The sequence below is a fragment of the Capsicum annuum genome, unplaced genomic scaffold (assembly GCF_002878395.1).
Source record: "Capsicum annuum cultivar UCD-10X-F1 unplaced genomic scaffold, UCD10Xv1.1 ctg1490, whole genome shotgun sequence".
Taxonomy (NCBI): Eukaryota; Viridiplantae; Streptophyta; class Magnoliopsida; order Solanales; family Solanaceae; genus Capsicum; species Capsicum annuum.
Window position 1 is genome coordinate 1,322,877 of NW_025820315.1, and position 17,976 is coordinate 1,340,852.

General features: G+C 37.3%; 1 protein-coding gene across 1 annotated transcript; it reads right to left on the reverse strand.

Moving 5' to 3' along the window:
- Positions 1-963: 963 nt before the first annotated feature.
- LOC124890273 (BTB/POZ and MATH domain-containing protein 4-like) lies at positions 964-17,427 on the reverse strand. The gene is made up of 4 exons (XM_047402117.1): positions 16,879-17,427; positions 4,994-5,339; positions 4,455-4,731; positions 964-1,769 (listed from the first exon to the last, which is right to left on the reverse strand). The coding sequence occupies exons 1-4, from the start codon at positions 17,271-17,273 to the stop codon at positions 1,582-1,584; spliced, it is 1,206 nt and encodes a 401-aa protein (XP_047258073.1). The 5' UTR covers positions 17,274-17,427; the 3' UTR covers positions 964-1,581.
- Between the last annotated feature and the right edge of the window lie 549 nt (positions 17,428-17,976).

The following is a 17,976-nucleotide window of genomic DNA, read 5'->3' on the forward strand; positions in this document are numbered from 1 at the left end:
GTGAGTTTTCTGACGGTTCTAATGAAAACATACTTCATATTCGATGCGCACACATTTGCCACTTTAACTATGGCTGAATAATGTATTCACTTAAAACTTATAAGTGACAAACTTAAATAATCTTACTGTTTAATTTATTATAAACAACAATAATAGCATATCTAGTATAATTCCACAAAGGAAATTTAGGAAAGATGACCTTACCCGTACCTCCTGCAGACCTATATATCCAACTGAGTCCACCATATCTGATATCCACACTCTTCCTCAATAAGATGGCACAACAGCTACACTCTCCGCTTTGAAATTGTGCCGACTTTCTTTTATGTTCACTGATTTTACTTCACGGAATTCATTGCATTGGCAGGATATTTAACAACCGTGTAAGGTAACAAGAGGCTACTAGACCCCGTACATCTGTAGACTGTAGAAGTGATGAAGATACTATTGGAACTTGCTTGAACACGAGTAGCTCCCTTTGAACCAACGGATGAATCCTACGGGAACTAATTTTCGGTTAAATTTGTGCCATATTTTATCATCTCGTAAATGAGCCTTTAATTTTCTTCTTATTAACGACTTAGAAGTAAGTTTTGAACTTCCAATAGTTCAGAGACCAAAATTACACATTTGGATAAATTGAAGGTTAATTTATTGTTAGCTGTAGCTTGCTCCTATAGGTTTTGGTCCTTCAGTTTATGTTATTACTCATCTCTCGTACTTCAACTATCATATTATTTTCTTACAGTTATCATCCTGTTACTGCATGCTATTTCTTGTACTTCTATTATATTACATTTCTGATTGCTTTGGACTATTTCTCTCTTTGAGTCAAGAATCTATCGAAAAGAACCTCTATCTCTGAGGTAGGGGTAAGAGTAAGGTCTGCTTACACACTACTATCCTCAGACCCCACTTTGTGGGATTATACTACGGATGTTGTAGGATAAATTCAAGGTTAAATAACATGAACAAAAATTAGAATAAGGCAATGATCAAGGCTAAATCACCGTTTCCACTATTCAAACAGACATGAGAAAAAGAATCAACCAAACAAAGAATCAACATGAGAAAAAGAATCAACCAAACAAAGAATCAACTCTTTTCTCCCTATATCAGCTACTCTCGTCTTCAACTGCTTAAAATGACAGGTCCTGAACATCAGAGTCAGTCATACAAAGTTCCGGAGCAATGGCTCACTGCCAGCTTAAGCAATAGCAATTCAGAAATTTGGAACTAAACCAGAGAAGAGGCAGCATCCTTTTTCTACAAAGCAGCACGGTATGAAGTACAAACAAGAGTATCCTCCAATTTACAAAGGTTACAATGGCAACAGCAAAGGTACTGACTTTCCAGGATCATGTCTCAACACTAAACAGTCTACTGAAACCCAAACTTGGTGTCAGCATAAACGTAAAAAAAAAAAAAAAAAAAAAGGGCTCAGTATGGAGAAACTTCCAGGATACTGGTATTACAGACTAGCCAGGTATTCAGAAAACTATAGTACATTTACCTTCCTGTAACATTATTAAGACAACTTCCAATATACAGAACGATAAAACAAGGATTCTCTATCTAAAATCAGGTCCGTTGCCTTACCCTCCTGCCATTGGTATCGCCACCATCTGAAAGCTGGGCCCAAACGCTTCTAGACTTTCCGCCTCCACTGCTACAATCATCCTCACAACCAGCAACGGTTTTAAGAAGCTCCGACTGAAGAGAAGGGCAATTCTCTTTAAGGTATTCAAATCCATCTGATTGCATGACAGCTGCAAAAATAAGACAACAAATAGATGAGGGGAAACTGCAGTGCAAAGAAAACACACAAAAAACATACCTTCAGGCTGCAGATTTTTATATATATCATAGTCTTTAACATAGAAAGGTCCCCAAATGAACTCTGACACTAGTCGTTATAGTCAAAGCTCTCCCCAACAGAGGAGCAACTCATCAAACAAATGCTCGAGACATTTTGGTTTTTGGACATCCAAAGGGATATGCACATTCTTTTGCGACATTTGATAACACATTACTTTTTCTTTGGATCAGTTCTATGACAGTATCTCGCTTAGTATCATGACTTGCCCAGTGAGATTTCCTTTAGAGCCCATTTAATGGAAACATGTGTTTGCAATTAAAATAAAATATGTGATTCGCTTCATCACTTTTAGTTTATTCACCAAACTAACTTCCAAGTCCATATTAGCAAGACCTGTCCCCTCCCAAAAACACTCTATAACAGAACCAGAAAATAATTACATAGATCTGTAATTATTTTAGGTGTAGTTATTCAAAGTTGGCATGTTCTCAGCGAACTCCAAAACTTCTGATGTGGGAGCTAAAGGCTCTTTTAATGCTTTCTGTTTTAAGGGTTTACAGTGATGCGGCTAAGTATATTTCTTCTTTCAGTTCAGGGAAAAATCTCATTGCCATTTAATGTTCGTATGCAGAAAACTCAATTGATTTCCCAAGTAAGAAATTATTCTCACTTGAGTGGATTCCATGATGCACCCACTAAAAGCTCTAGAGAAAAGCAAGCTAACAGACAGAACAACATAAGCTGGAATTTAACAGTTAAATCAGACTTCTTTTGGTGGCTTAGGACTTGAGGTACATGGCTGGGTGTAGTCTTTCTGGAGCAACAAAGGGAGATTAATGGACCCATAGATGTTCAGTTGATATCAGCATCAGGCCAAATAGTGTTCAACAGAATTGAAGTCAACATCTATACCATCAGTGGCAAAGATGTCCATGCCAAATTCATGAGCACAAGTTATAACCATTTCCCATCGCTTCACCATGGCAGGATACTTCATCAACTTAGTTGCTGATTTGTGTTGCCTTCTACCTCTTGGTTTCAATATCTTGTGAACATTTGATGGGTCAGAGATTTTAGACACTTTTTTGTTATGGACTTTGTTACATAACGGTATTTGTTACCCTCACCCGCGCCAAACCCAGTTGTTAGCTAGGAGAAAGCTAAATGAAGTAGGGATAGTTCTAGGAAAGCATGGTTTATATCCCCTATAGAGTCGTAGAAATGTAGATATTATTTTTTGCGAAGCCTATTTTTCAAAAGAGTGAGGATGGACAACAGAAATTCATTTAGTATAGTCAGCTAGGAAGCACAAGCTACGCAAGTCATACTGGGATGCTGTTCCACACATTGGCTCGACTCTACCTTCCACGTCCAATTCTTCTTTCATTACAAGGCCATACTTTTTTATGGGCTTGTTACATTGTCTACGCAGGTACTGATCACAAATATAGCCTGGGACAACATGCAGTTTCTTGTGTCTGTAAGAAGGGAGGCAGTGAAGAAAACCAAAAAAGGTAAAGACAAAGGAATATATCATAGAAAGAAGCCCTTCATACTCAAATTTAACTCTTCAATAAAATATCTGTAAAGCCCCTTTTTTCCAGTTATCTCTAGAGAATCTCCGGTGCGAGACTATCCCAAATTATTGAATATAGGAATGACATCGGTTCAAATGGAGCGAGATGGACACTGAGGATTCATACAGCCTCCCAACTAGCTAGGAATCAGGCGGAGGCGCGAAGCTGTTGTGTCTTTCGTCGTTTTTTAGGATACTCTAAAGCAACTTCAATTTGGAAAAATTCTAAGCAAAATGCTCTTATTCCATCTGGCAACTGCACTTCTCAATTTTCGGTATTTTCCCCAAGAAGAGAGAAGAAAAAGGAGAGCATTCCCAGTAAAAGAAGAAAAGAAGAGACTTGTTTTCTTTACTCAGTTTATGTCTTAACAGAAGGGAAGCCTTGGAGTAACTGGTAAAGTTGCTACCATGAGTAAAAGAAGAAAAGACTTAATTTCTTTACTCAGTTTATGTCTTATCATAAGGGGTGCCTTGGAGTAACTGGTAAAGTTGCTAACATGTGACAAGGAGTTCATGGGTTCAAGCCTTGGAAACAGCCTCCGGAAGAAATGCATGGTAAGGTTGCGGACGATAAAACCTTGTAGTCGGGCCCTTCCCCGGACCCTGCGTATAGCGGGAACTTTAGTGCACCGGGCTGCCCCCCTGTTTTTAGTTTATGTCTATGGTCAGCTTCAGGGACAAAGCATAACTCCTACTAAATAGGTTCTGGAAAAGAGAGAAGGCAAGACACTCAGCAAAGGAACAGATATGGGAAATGGTAACTATACAGACAAAGATAGATCCGATAGATAATGTTGACATGCTAAGGGTTCACTTTACTCCACAGCTTTCAGCTCAAGAGAACAAAGAAGATGACAATAACCGGCTCCCATCCCCAAAAAAACAGAAAAACACCTTTGCCAAGGCAAAATGCACAAGGTCCATGCTAAACAAACAACCAATTTTCACTTCTTGTGATCCAAGACAATGAAAATGCACATGTTTCAGTCAAACAGTTCAGAGAAACTGCAGAAATCACTGTAAGATATGGACAACTTGCAACAATAGCATCTCTCATACCTGCAAGATTTTCAGCAGCAAATCTAAGGCAAACTGCTTTGAGCTCCATGGCATGGTAACGGTCAGCTAAAGCAAGAGTTCTGGAAACAGAGTTCACCGAGATATCTTTGCAAAGATGAGATTCGCACACCCGCCTGAGTCTTGTTAAATCATACCGATCGGCTGCTGATAGCAGTTTTGCTGTCAAAGTATCAGTCACAGAAGGAATAGAAGAAGAACTAGTATCTTCTAGCTCTTCTCCTACAAGAGAATCTCGGTATATGAAGTGCAACATAGCCTGTTTCATTCATGCCACAAGAATAGGTATATCAAAGAAGGGTGAGCGAGAATTTCATGTTTTCTTTGGAAGAATTTTAATCTTTTTGCCAAAACACGAAAGTTACTTTTGAGAAACAAATACAGCAAAAAAGATGGAGAAATGACACAAATGACACTACCTGAAGCAATGAGAAATTCCGTCTTCTTCGACAGCACAAGAAAACCCAATTTAAGATAAAATGATTAACAAAAGTAAAAAAGAAAAAGGTGTCGGTGCTCACTTTAAAGACCGTGGGTTCCATATCTGCGACAATAATCTCCTGCTTATCGCCCTCCAGTTCATCAAACAATTCAGTACGGAATACAGGAGAACGAGCAGCTAATACCAGCTTATGGGCATGAAATTTTTCACCAGCCACATTGAAAACAACATCAGATCCCTCCATATTCTCTAATAGCATGCCAAAGTGTGATCCCATATTAGAATCTGGAACCTGGATTGGCTGTAAGCTCGAACAATCAATTGTAGATTGAACAACTCCCACAGTGCAATTGATTTTCAGACGGTCATCCTTGAGAAAATCTGAAGTCTCAAGCAACGCTCGTCTAAAGAAACGTTTGTATCCCCTGCATACCACACAGATAAAACAATATAGTAAAATTTTGTGTTAAAATGTAACCAAAAATATCAGGCTTAAAGTAACAGGGAAAAATAAAGCTCGATTAGGCCTAGATACCAATTTTAATATGTATTTTCTTTCAAACCACATTCATACCAAAGAACAGAAAATTACAAGCGAGGCAGAACCTAATAATAGAGCATGTGCCAATCAAGGAAACGCATCACTGTCAGCCAGTACCTAATTTGCCCACAAATACTTCAACTCAACATTCAATGAGGTTCCATGATGATCACTACAACATGTTGATTTAATTAATCTATAGAGGATAATTAAGTGTTGTGCACCTTGATGATCAAGTTGAACAATATTCAACCTATCCACCTCTCCTCCATCTCTTCTTCTATAAAATCTCCAAGTGACTGTTAGATTACATTATACAAATAGATTTGTAATATTTCTCAATATATGTAGCCAGTGCTGGCATCTCTACCTCACCTCTGAAGTAGTGGTACGGATTGTGTACACTTTACCCTTCCCGAAACTTGCTTTGTGAGAATATACTGGGTATGTAGTTGTTGTTGTATATGTAGCCAGTGCTCAAAACAAGCATCAATTGCTTCATGCATAGGGCAACTTTGCTAAAGAAAAAAAAAAAAAAAAAACTTGAAACAAATAAAAACAAACCAACCTGAACAAATCACTTTACCCAAATTATTTTAAAACCCATTGACACTGAAAGGTGTTTAAAAACATAGGGATTAGGCCTAACTCAACCCCAAAAGTTAGCTCATAAAGCAAGAAATGTGCAAGACCATATAAGGAGACATCCAATTCTCTCAACCAAAGTGGGACATCCTAACAACCTCCTACACTCCAAGGCGTAGACATTTGAAGCATGAACAGATTGGAATAGGTCTAGCTCTAATACCAAATTACAATAGTGGACTTTGAGCCTAATCCAAGCACCAAAACTCCTGAACTTAGGATTAGCCATGACTATCATCAATAAAATCATATTACCTTATGTCCTTGTACAAAAGAAGAGTTGCTCAAAACCATATACGGAGACAACTCATTCCCTCAACCAATGTGAGACATTCTAATATGTGAACCACATCATCTAAAAAATCAAGTTTCAGAGTGGCACACTTCATTTATTTAATCAACTCTTTCAAACATCCCTTACTTACGTCGGGTTCTTTATGTTTATTTATTTATTGACAGTGACGGAGCAAAGACCTCTAATAAATCAACTGGTATGCCCTTTACAAAAGATAAGGGGATGTATACATCTCAACAACCCCCACATCCCATTTTTGGAGTTCGAACATGGACTTGATCTAGACTTTAGAGAGTGAACTGGATCACCATGTAAATGTGTGAATCATTTCATGTAAAAACTTAAAGTGGTTTACTTATAATGAAGGTTGCACAGAGATGAAGTAAGCACATTTAACTAAATGACCCAATGATATATGATTCTGGATGTAGTCTTCAAAGTCTGTCTAATCAAACATCACATTTGAAGAAAACCTTCTTATTTTGATGGCTATTATTAAATGCATATTTTATTAGTGTGAAAAATATGAGAGAAAATATTATTGAATTTTTGTATCGAAATTATTACATTGAGACCCTATTTATAGACAGTACATTCTAATCCTATTTCTAATAGGACACTACATTACAATCCCTTTCTAAGTAGAATTCAATATGCTATTCCTATTTATATTCTAACACTCCCCTCAAGCTGGTGCATACAAGTCATATGTACCAAGTTTGTTACAAATGTAATTAATACGACGACTGGTGAGGGACTTGGTGAAGATATCTACAAGTTGATCACTCGACTTCACAAATTTTGTAACAATATCTCCCGAGAGTTATCTTTTCTCTGACAAAGTAACAATCAATCTCTATGAGCTTGGTCCTCTCATGGAACACTGGATTAGATGCAATACGAAGGGCTGCCTGATCATCACATACAAGTTCCATCTTACCAGTTTCTCCAAATTTTAATTCTCTCAGCAATTGCTTGATCCAAAACAGCTCGCAAGTTGCTGCAGCCATCGCTCAATATTTTGCTTCGGCACCAGATCGAGCAACCACACTCTGTTTCTTACTCTTCCAGGACAACAATTACCTCCTACTAAAACACAATATCCAGATGTAGAACGTCTATCAGAGGGTGATCCTGCTCAATCAACATCTGTATATCCAATGATATGCTCATGGCCTTGATCCTTGAAGAGTAGTCCTTTACCTGGAGATGACTTTATATATCGCAAAATCCGAACAATTGCATCGCAATGACTATCACAGGGGGAAGTCATAAACTACTTACAACACTCACAGGAAAAGAGATGTCAGGTCTAGTCACTGTGAGATAATTCAACTTTCCAACCAACCGCCTATACCTTTCAGGATCATCGAGTGGCTCCCCCTGTCCTGGCAGAAGTTTAGCACTTGGATCCATAGGAGTGTCAATGGGTAGACATCCCATCATTCATGTTTCCTCAAGAATGTCTAAAGCATACTTGCGTTGAGAAATAACAATACCTGAATTGGACTGAGCAACCTCAATACCTAGAAAGTATTTCAATCTGCCAAGGTCTTTAGTCTGGAAATGCTGAAAGAGATCTTGCTTCAAGTTAGTGATACCATCTTGATTATTGCCGGTGATAACAATATCATCAACATAAACCAACAAATAAATACACAGATTTGGTTCAGAATGGTGATAAAACATTGAATGATCAGCTCCGCTACAAATCATGCCAAACTCCTGAATAATTGTGCTAAACTTTCCGAACCAGGTTCGAGGAGATTGTTTCAAACCCTAGAGTGACTTTCGCAATCGACATACAAGGTTACTAGACTCCCCCTGGGCAACAAAACAAGTGGTTGCTCCACATAAACTTCTTCCTCAAGATCACCATTCAGAAAAAAAGACGAATGGTAGCCATAGAGAGAAAAAGATGGACAAATGCTATTTTAGCCACGGGAGAGAAAGTGTTACTATAATCAAGCCCAAATATTTGTGTATATCCTTTGGCAACAAGGCGAGCCTTCAGCCGATCAACCTGACCATCTGGACCAACTTTGACAGTATAAACTCAACGACAACCAACAGTAGATTTACCTTACCTGCAGGAGGGGAAATAAGCTCCCAAGTACCACTCGCATGTATAGCAGACATCTCATCAATCATAGCCTTTTTCCATCCTGAATGGGAAAGTGCTTCATCTGTAGTCTTAGGAATGGAAATAGAGGCCAAAGATGATACAAACGCATAATGGGGTGATGACAAATGATGATAACTCAAGAAAGTATAATGTGGGTTAGCATTACGAGTGGATCTTATACCTTTTTTAAGTGCAACTGATTGACTAAGAAGAGGCAGGTTCGCAGTAGGGGAAGCGTCGGGCGCAGGACATGAATCATCTGGGACTGATATTGGACGTGGGTGGCGGTGATAAGTCAAAAGTGGTGACACTGCAGCTGGAGATGGAGATGTAATCATAGATTCCTCAAAGATTGGTATGAGTAAGACTAGAGGTATGGGTAAAACCTCAGAGATATTAAGATGATCAGAAGATGTATAGAAAGGTTGAGATTCAAAGAATGTGACATCAGCGGACATAAGGTAGCGACCCAGATCAGGTGAATAGCATCGATACCCTTTTTGAACTCGAGAGTAACCAAAGAAGACACATTTGAGAGCACAAGGGGCTAATTTATCTTAACCAGGGGCTAAGTTATGAACAAAACATGTGCTCCTGAAAACACAAGGGGGATAGAGTCGAGACGTGACTGAGGAAATAGTATGGAATGGGGAACCTTATTCTGGATTGAAGATGATGGCATTCTGTTAATGAGATAGCAAGATGTGAGGACCGCATCGCCCCAAAAACACAGTGGAACATGGGATTCAATGAGAAAAGTGCGAGTAGTCTCAATAAGATGCCTATTTTTCCTTTTTGCTATACCGTTCTGTTGAGGGGTGTATGGACATGATATTTGGTGAATGATTCCTTGATAAGTCATGAACTCTTGAAACTAGGAGGATAAGTATTCTAAGACATTATCACTACGGAAAGCACGAATAGAAACACCAAATTGATTTTGTATTTCAGCACAAAAACTTTTACATATAAAGAATAACTCGGAACGATCTTTCATTAAGTAAACCCAAGTACATCTTGAAAAATCATCGATGAAAGTAACAAAGTAACGAAATTCTAAGGGTGAACTGACTCTACTAGGACCCCAAATATCGGAATGAACTAATGAGAAAATAAACTCTGAGCGACTCTCAATACTACGTGAAAAAGTAGCACGGGTGTGTTTCCCAAGTTGACAGAACTCACAATCTAATGTGGATAGACTAGACAAACTAGGCACCATCTTTTGTAGCTTGGATAGACTAGGATGTCCCAAACGTTTGTGAATAAGGTCGGAAGGATCTGTAGCGGAGCATGCTGTGAAGGAACTTGAAGAGGTAAGATGGTAAAGGCCCTGTGATTCATGTCCTATGCCAATTGTCTGTCCCATTTTGCGATCCTGCATTAGAAAAGAATCATCAAAAAAAGTTATACTACAATTAAGGGCACGTGTCAAACGACTAACAGATGCAAGATTAAAAGAACAACCAGGGACATAAAGAACAGAGTCTAGAGCAACAGAAGATAAGGGTTTGGCTTGTCCAACTCCTTTTGGCTCTGTTCGAATTCCATTAGCCAAAGTAATAGCAGGAAGAGATTCGAGCACTGAGGTTTGCTCCCCTGGGTGCTTCTCACCATGTTGCGGTGTTTGCTTTCGCACACAACACTTAAAAAATAGACGAGGGCTCAAATTGGACTTAACAGTTGCCGGAAATTGAAATACCGGGTTGTCTTATTGAGTTTTCTTCCCATAACGCAAAACCTGCTCTGATACCATGTGAAAAATATGAGAGAAAATATTATTGAATTGTTGTATCTAAATTATTACATTGAGGCCCTATTTATAGACACTACATTACAATTCCTTTCTAAGTAGAATTCAATATGCTATTCCTATTCATATTCTAACAATTAGCAAGAGACATACGGAGCACTAGAACACAGTATCCATCTCATTGTCATTGATAAATATAGTATCCATCACTGGTTTTTTCTCACACTGCTCCTTGCTCTCCTTTTTCGGTGGAGTAAAAGATTTCACTGTGGGGATCAAGAAGATGCAAATAAACTACAAAAAAGAAATTCAGTGGTATCAACAGTGGATAGGATACTATGCTCCGTTCTCACCAGTCCTTTTTTCCGTCCTTTTCTTTTCAAAGTGTTTTTCATCCTTTAGCCAGTCACATATAAATTGGAAATTACAAACAATGATGCACCTTGGTCAAATAAATAAACCATCCACATTCATATTGCCTAAACATTGAGATATGGTTGCATTCCAAGTATATAACTAAGCGGAAGTTGTTACATATATACAGGAAGAAAAAATTAAGTTTCAAACGTAGTAAAGTTAGAACTAACTCTTACGACCAAGTGCATCATTCAAAACTTGAGGATGATCCCCCCTCCCCCCTCCTCTATCCTTCACTTAAATACCACTCAATTCGCTGGTCAGAGGGCTTGAACTGGTGACCTAAGTCACAAATTCCTTAAACTTAGATGATTGAGTTAAGCTCTGGGGACCAAATCAAACAAAGTTTTATTAGCCTTACAGCTCTTTCTTTTACAACCCCTTAGTGTTTTCTTATCAAATCTAAATATGCATGCAATAAATACTTACCCTATCTTTCTCAAAAAAGAGCTAAATATGCATGAGAATTCTGCCAATCATCCACATTTGTGCTAGACATATGCAGACTGCAATATGCTCTCAGACAGAAAAAAGAAAATACCAACTAATCTGCTTAGCTTCACTGAAATCAGAAAGTCTGTGTCACCTATTTAGTTATCGACCATGAAATTACACAAATGCACCTAAATACTCAAACACAAATTATCAAACTTCATAAAATCCCAATTGAACTCTGCCTAAGCAAGCTTACCAAAGCATAGCCAGTTCTGAAGCCCGCTATAAAAGTAGTGTTGCAGTAGTTAATACTCATCCAGCATAACTATAGTTAATACTCCTAATAACTAATCCTGAATAAAGTGGATGGAAACATAATTATAGCCAGCCCCAACTAATTTCTCTGACAATTTCACATGAGGCAGAGGAGTTAGATCATTTTGGGGGGATGGTGGAGGAATAGAGGCATACTTCATTTACAATAACATACTCAGTGCAATCCCACAAGTAGAAATCTTAACAATATACTTGATTTGATAGAACAAAATTCTAATCTACACAAGTGAAACTAATACTTCCCAGAATGTTCATAAATAGCAGTTGCAACGGCACATCTTTCACATAAACCAATAGAATGAAACTTATGTTGCTTGGACTCTTCAAAAATGTTGACAAGTGAGTGTCAGATCCTGCAAAAGTAGTGAAGTTTGAAGGATCCGACATGAGTGCAACATCATTTTTGGAGAGTCCGAGCAACATAGAATGAAACAACTACATTCAACAATAAAGAATGAAATCATCAACCAAAAAAAACAATAAAGCATGAAATTCACCACAAATTGAAGCTAAAAAAATTAAAAAAAAAAAAAAAAAGGGAAAGTCTGCCAATTAGAATCCATAGAGTTTCCACTTCCCCTCATCACTCGAATCCTCAACCTACCAGTTGATGGTGGAGGCACACAACAACTTGAGCAAACCTCACTGTTCTTTTGTCAATTTACCATTGTCCCAAGGCTTGCCCATCAATTTAAAACTAAGTCAATCCAACACTAAAGCATGAAATTCACTGCAAATTAAAGGTAATTACATAAACTAAAAAAAATCTATCACTTAACCATTACCCCAAGTTTGACCCATCAGGTCCTTTGATTAAAAAAACACATTGCCCCAAGGTTCACCATCAAACTAAAACTAAGGTAATTCAACAACGAAGCATGAAATTCACTGCAAACACATGAACTAAAAAAAAATGTCATTTTACCATTGCCCCAAGGCTCGTCAATCAAATCAAAACCAAGCTAATTCAATAATAAAGCATGAAATCCACTGCAAATTAAAGCTCAACTACATAAACTAAAAAAAAGGCAGCCCAGTGCACTAAAGTTACCGCTATACGTGGTGTCCAGGAAGGGCCCCACCATACGGGTACATCGTACACAACCTTACCTTGCATTTCTGCCAGAGGCTGTTTCCAAGGCTTAAACCCGTGACCTCCTGGTCACATGATAGCAACTTTACCAGTTACTCCAAGGCTCCCCTTCCAAACTACATAAACTAAAAAATAATCAAAAAAATATCACTTAACCATTGCCCCAAGGCTCACCATCAAATGAAAACTAAGTTAATTGAAAAATAAAGCATAAAATTCACTGCAAATTAAAGCTAAATTACATAGCAACAACAACATATCCCGTGTAGTCCCACAAAGTGGGTTCTGGGTAGGGTAGAGTGTACGCAGACCTAACCTAAGGTGAGGTAGAGAGGCTATTTCTGATAAGACCCTCAGCTCAAGATAAAGCTAAAATCAAATATTTCCCTCACAATTAACCATTGTCCCAAGGCTCAACATCAAATTAAAACTAAGTTCATTCAACAATAAAGCATGAAAATTCACTTCAAATTATAGCTAAAGAACCAAAAGATCCTTCCACTTCACAATTCCACCAAATCTCGCCATCAAATCAAAACTACATTAACAGAATTTAAACAAAATAACCACATGCTGCCCAGTATTTCAACAAATACGGACCACTTTCAAGTGACCGATCAAATTTACTACAAACCTTGACTACAAACCTTATGCTTCCCTTTACCACTCTGATCACTATATTTTGTAGTTTCTTTAAACATTAAAGCATGAGATTCACAACAAACTAAAGCTAAATTACAAAAAATAGAAAAAAAATCAAAAAATTCTATCAATTTACCATTGCCCCGAGACTCATCATCAAACTAAAACTAAGCTAATCCAACAATAAAGCATGAAGTCACTGCAAATTAAAGCAAAATTAAGCTAAAAAATCAAAAAATTCAGCAATTTAAAACTAGGTTTACAGAATTTAAACAAAAATTACCACATGCTGCCGCGGTGTTTCAAAGTGTAGGGTCCACGTTCAAGTGACTTATCAAAATGACTATGAACTTAATGTTTCACTTTACAACTCTGATCCACCAACATCAATTCAAACAAAGCCCTAACATCCATTCCTTCACTAGCCAACACAAAAAAACCCGGAACATATGTCTAATTATCCTCCGGGTTTTTCCATCAGGATAGAAATAAATCACCCATTGATGACCACTAACAGTGAAATTGTCACTTGCTATGTGTTTTCCAACTCCCATTCCTTTAGCCAATGAATAATCTTGAATCATGAACCTTATGCTTCTCTTTAGCACTCCGATCAACAAGAGTCAATTCAAACGAAGCCCTAACATCCGTTTTCACTAGCCAACACAATAAAAACCGACACATACATCGTATTATCTTTCGGGTTTTACCCATCAGGATAAAAATCAATCGCCCATTGATGACCACCATCAGTGAAATTATCACTCGCAGTGTGTTTTCCAAAATGACTATGAACCTTATATTTCCCTTTACCACTTTGATCAGTATATTTTTAATTTCTTTAAACATTAAAGCATGAAATTCACGACAAACTAAAGCTAAATTACATAAATTGAAAAAAAAAATACTGTCATTTTACCATTGCCTCGAGGCTTGCCATCAAATTAAAACTAAGCTAATTAAACAATAAAGCATGAAATTAATTGCGAATTAAAGCTAAATTACATAATCTAACGAAAAAATCAATAATTTCTGTCACTTGACCATTGCCCAAAGGCTCACAATCAAATCAAAACTAAGTTAATTCAACCAAAAAAAAAAAACAATCTGGTACACTAAAGTTCCTGCTATGCACGAGATCCAAGGAAGGGCCGGACCGCAAAGGCCAATTATATGCAGTTGTTCCTGCCATCCTGGAAGAGATTATTCCCATGGCTTGAACCCGCGACCTCCTCATCACATGACAACTACTTTACCAGTTACTCCAAGGCTCCCTATCAACTAACTCGGCATTAAATCACGAAAATCACTTCAAATTAAGCTAAAAAAAATCAAAATTCAGTCAAATTACCACATGATGCCGCGATATTTCAACGTATGCGAGCCAATTTCAAGTGAACAATCAAAATGACTATGAACTTTATGTTTCCCTTTACCACTCTGATCAACAAGCGTCAATTCAAACAAAGCCCTAACATCCGTTCCTTCACTAGACAACGCAGTATAAATCGATACATATGTCAAATTATCCTCTGGGTTATTCCCATCATGGTAGAAACAAATCGCCCATTGATGACCACCAACGGTGAAACGGTGAATTATCACTACTATGTGTTTTCCAACTCCCATTTCTTTAGCGAATGAATAGCCCAGAATCACGAACCTTATGCTTCCCTTTACCACTCTGATCACTATATTTTGTAATTTCTTTAAACATTTAAGCATGAAATCAACTGCAAATAAACTAAATGACATAAACTAATAATTACCACTGCCTCAAGGTTCGCCAATCAAATTAAAACTACGTTAATTCAACAATAAAGCACGAAATCGACTCCAAATTAAAGCTTAAAAATCACCAAATATATAGAATTTAAACAAAAATTACCACATGTTGCCACGGTATTTCAACGTATAAGGTCCACTTTCAGTGACCTATCAGAATGACTATAAACTTTATGTTTCCCTTTACCACTCTGATCCACCAACGTCAACCCAAAGAAAGCCCTAACATTTGTTCCCTCATTAGCCAACACAATAAAAACTAACAATTACAGAAAGGCAGCCCGGTGGACTAAAGCTCCCACTATGCACGAGATCCAAGGAAGGGATGGACCACAAGGGTCTATTGAACATAACCTTATCCTGGATTCTACAAAAGGTTGTTTCCACAGCTTAAACCCGTGACCTACTGATCACATGACAACAACAACATTACCAGTTACTTCAAGGCTCCCTTTCAACTAAATTCAACAATAAAGCATGAAAATCCACAGCAAATTAAAGCTAAAAAAGAAAATCAGTCAAATTACCACATGCTGCCACGATATTCAACATATACGGACCACTTTCAAGTGACCGATTAAAATGACTATGAACCTTATTTTTCCCTTTCCCACTCTGATCCACCAGTCAATTAAAACAAAGCCCTAACATTCATTCCTTCACTAGCCAACGCAATAATAACCGATACATACATCGAATTATCCTCTGGTCTTTTCCCATCGGGGTAGAAATAAATCACCCATTGATGACCACCAAAAGTGAAATTATCACTCGCTATGTGTTTACCAACTCCCATTCGTTTAGCCAATGAATACCCTTGAATCATGAATCTTATGCTTCCCTTTACCCCTCTGATCACTATATTGAGTAATTTCTTTAAACATTAAAGCATGAAATTCGGAAACAGCCTCTCTACTTCTCTACTCCTGAGGTAGTGGTATGGTCTGTGTACACTCTACCCTCCCCAGACCCCACTAGGTGGGGATACACTGGGTATGTTGTTGCTGTTGTATTAAAGCATGAAATTCACTTCAAATTAAACAAAAAATATCAAAATTTATGTCATTCTACCACTGCCCCAAGGCTCGCCATCAAACTTAAACTGAGCTAATTCAACAATAAAGCATGAAATTCACTACAAAAATTTTTTTGAGAACGGTAACATGAAATTCACTACAAATTAAAGTTAAAAAATCAAAATTTTCAGTCGAATCGCCATCATATCAACACTAAACTAACAGAATTTGAATAAAAATTACCACATGCAGCCGCGGTATTTCAACGTATATGGTCTACTTTCAAGTGACCAATCAAAATGACTACAAACCTTATGCTTCCCTTTACCACACTGACCACGATATTTTGTAATTTCTTTAAAAATTAAAGCATGATATTCACAACAATTAGAGCTAAATTACATAAAACTAATTAAAAAACAAAAAATTTCTGACATTTTACCATTGCCCCAAGACTCACCATCAAACTAAAACTATGCTGATCCCACAATATAGCGTGAAATTCACTGCAAATTATAGCAAAATTAAGATTTAAAAAAAAAAAAAGCAATTTAAAACTAAGTTTAGAGATTTTTTTTTTTAAATTACCACATGCTGCCACGGTATTTCAATGTACACGGTCCACTTTCAAGCGACCGATCAAAATGACTATGAACCTTATGCTTCCCTTTACCTAGTAACCTTTCTACCTTAATACATGTCCTCCACACCCTCCTTACACATAAACCAATAGAGTGAAACAACTAAATTCAATAATAAAACATGAAATTCACCGCAAGTTAAAGCTACAAAAAAAAAAAAAAAAATTCAGTCACATTACAATGGCTCCCATGCTCATCATCAATTCAACACTAAATTTACAGAATTTAAACAAAATGTACCACATGCTGCCGCGGTATTTCAAAGTATAGGGACCACTTTCAGGTGACCGCTCAAAATGACTATGAACTTTATGTTTCCCTTTACCACTCTGATCCACCAATGTCAATTCAAACAAAGCCCTAACATCCGTTCCTTCACTAGCCAACGCAATAAAAACCGACACATACGTCGAATTATCCTCTGGATTTTTCCCATCAGGATAGAAATAAATCGCCCATTGATGACCACCAACAGTGAAATTATCACTCGCTATGTGTTTACCAACTCCCATTCCTTTTGCCAACGAATAACCCTGAATTACGAACCGGTGTGAACCGTTGACGGTTTCGGTTACCGACCGGGAACTTGTTGGCCGGCTTAACGGGCTGGTGGTTTTGTCGGAGAGCTCCGACATTGTGAATTTGGGGAATTAGGGTTTGGGTAAAGGGAGATGAATGAACTTGGAGGGAATTAATGGGAAAGGTAGAGGTGTTTGATCTTTTGGAGGAAAATGTGAATGTTTTTGGTACCCCCAATAAAGAAATTAAGATCTGAAAATGCCATATTTATAAGATTTCTTCTGTTAAGACAAGAATGACGTGTGCGGTGGGAGTGTATCGAAATAGTCTCTCTATCGCCTTATTTAAAAACGATAAAAGAATGACATATATCTTATTATAGTCTATCAGACACATTATTTTTTATCTAATTTATGTGGTAGAAGTAATGTTTGAATGATTTATTAGTGATCGATTTTCAATTTTTCACTTTGGATTATTAAAATACTGATCGTTCCTTACTATTTCAATCTCCCACATATATATTTTATTCTTTTCAGACTCTATTTTGTGAGATTTTTTGATCTTTCGAAGAAAAAAATGAAGTTTCTTTGTGCCCAAAAAATAAATTCAGATGTGAAAATTATCATACTTTACAAGAATCTTTATTTAAGACAACAATGATATATTTGGTTGGAGTTTGTCGAAATCGGCCTAACTCGAATGTTAATATGTCATATTAGTACAAGATTTTTTATTTAAGACAACAAAACAATGATATATATCTGCTTGGAGCTTATTAGAAACAGTTTTCCTTTTTTACCCGTGTGATAGAGGTAA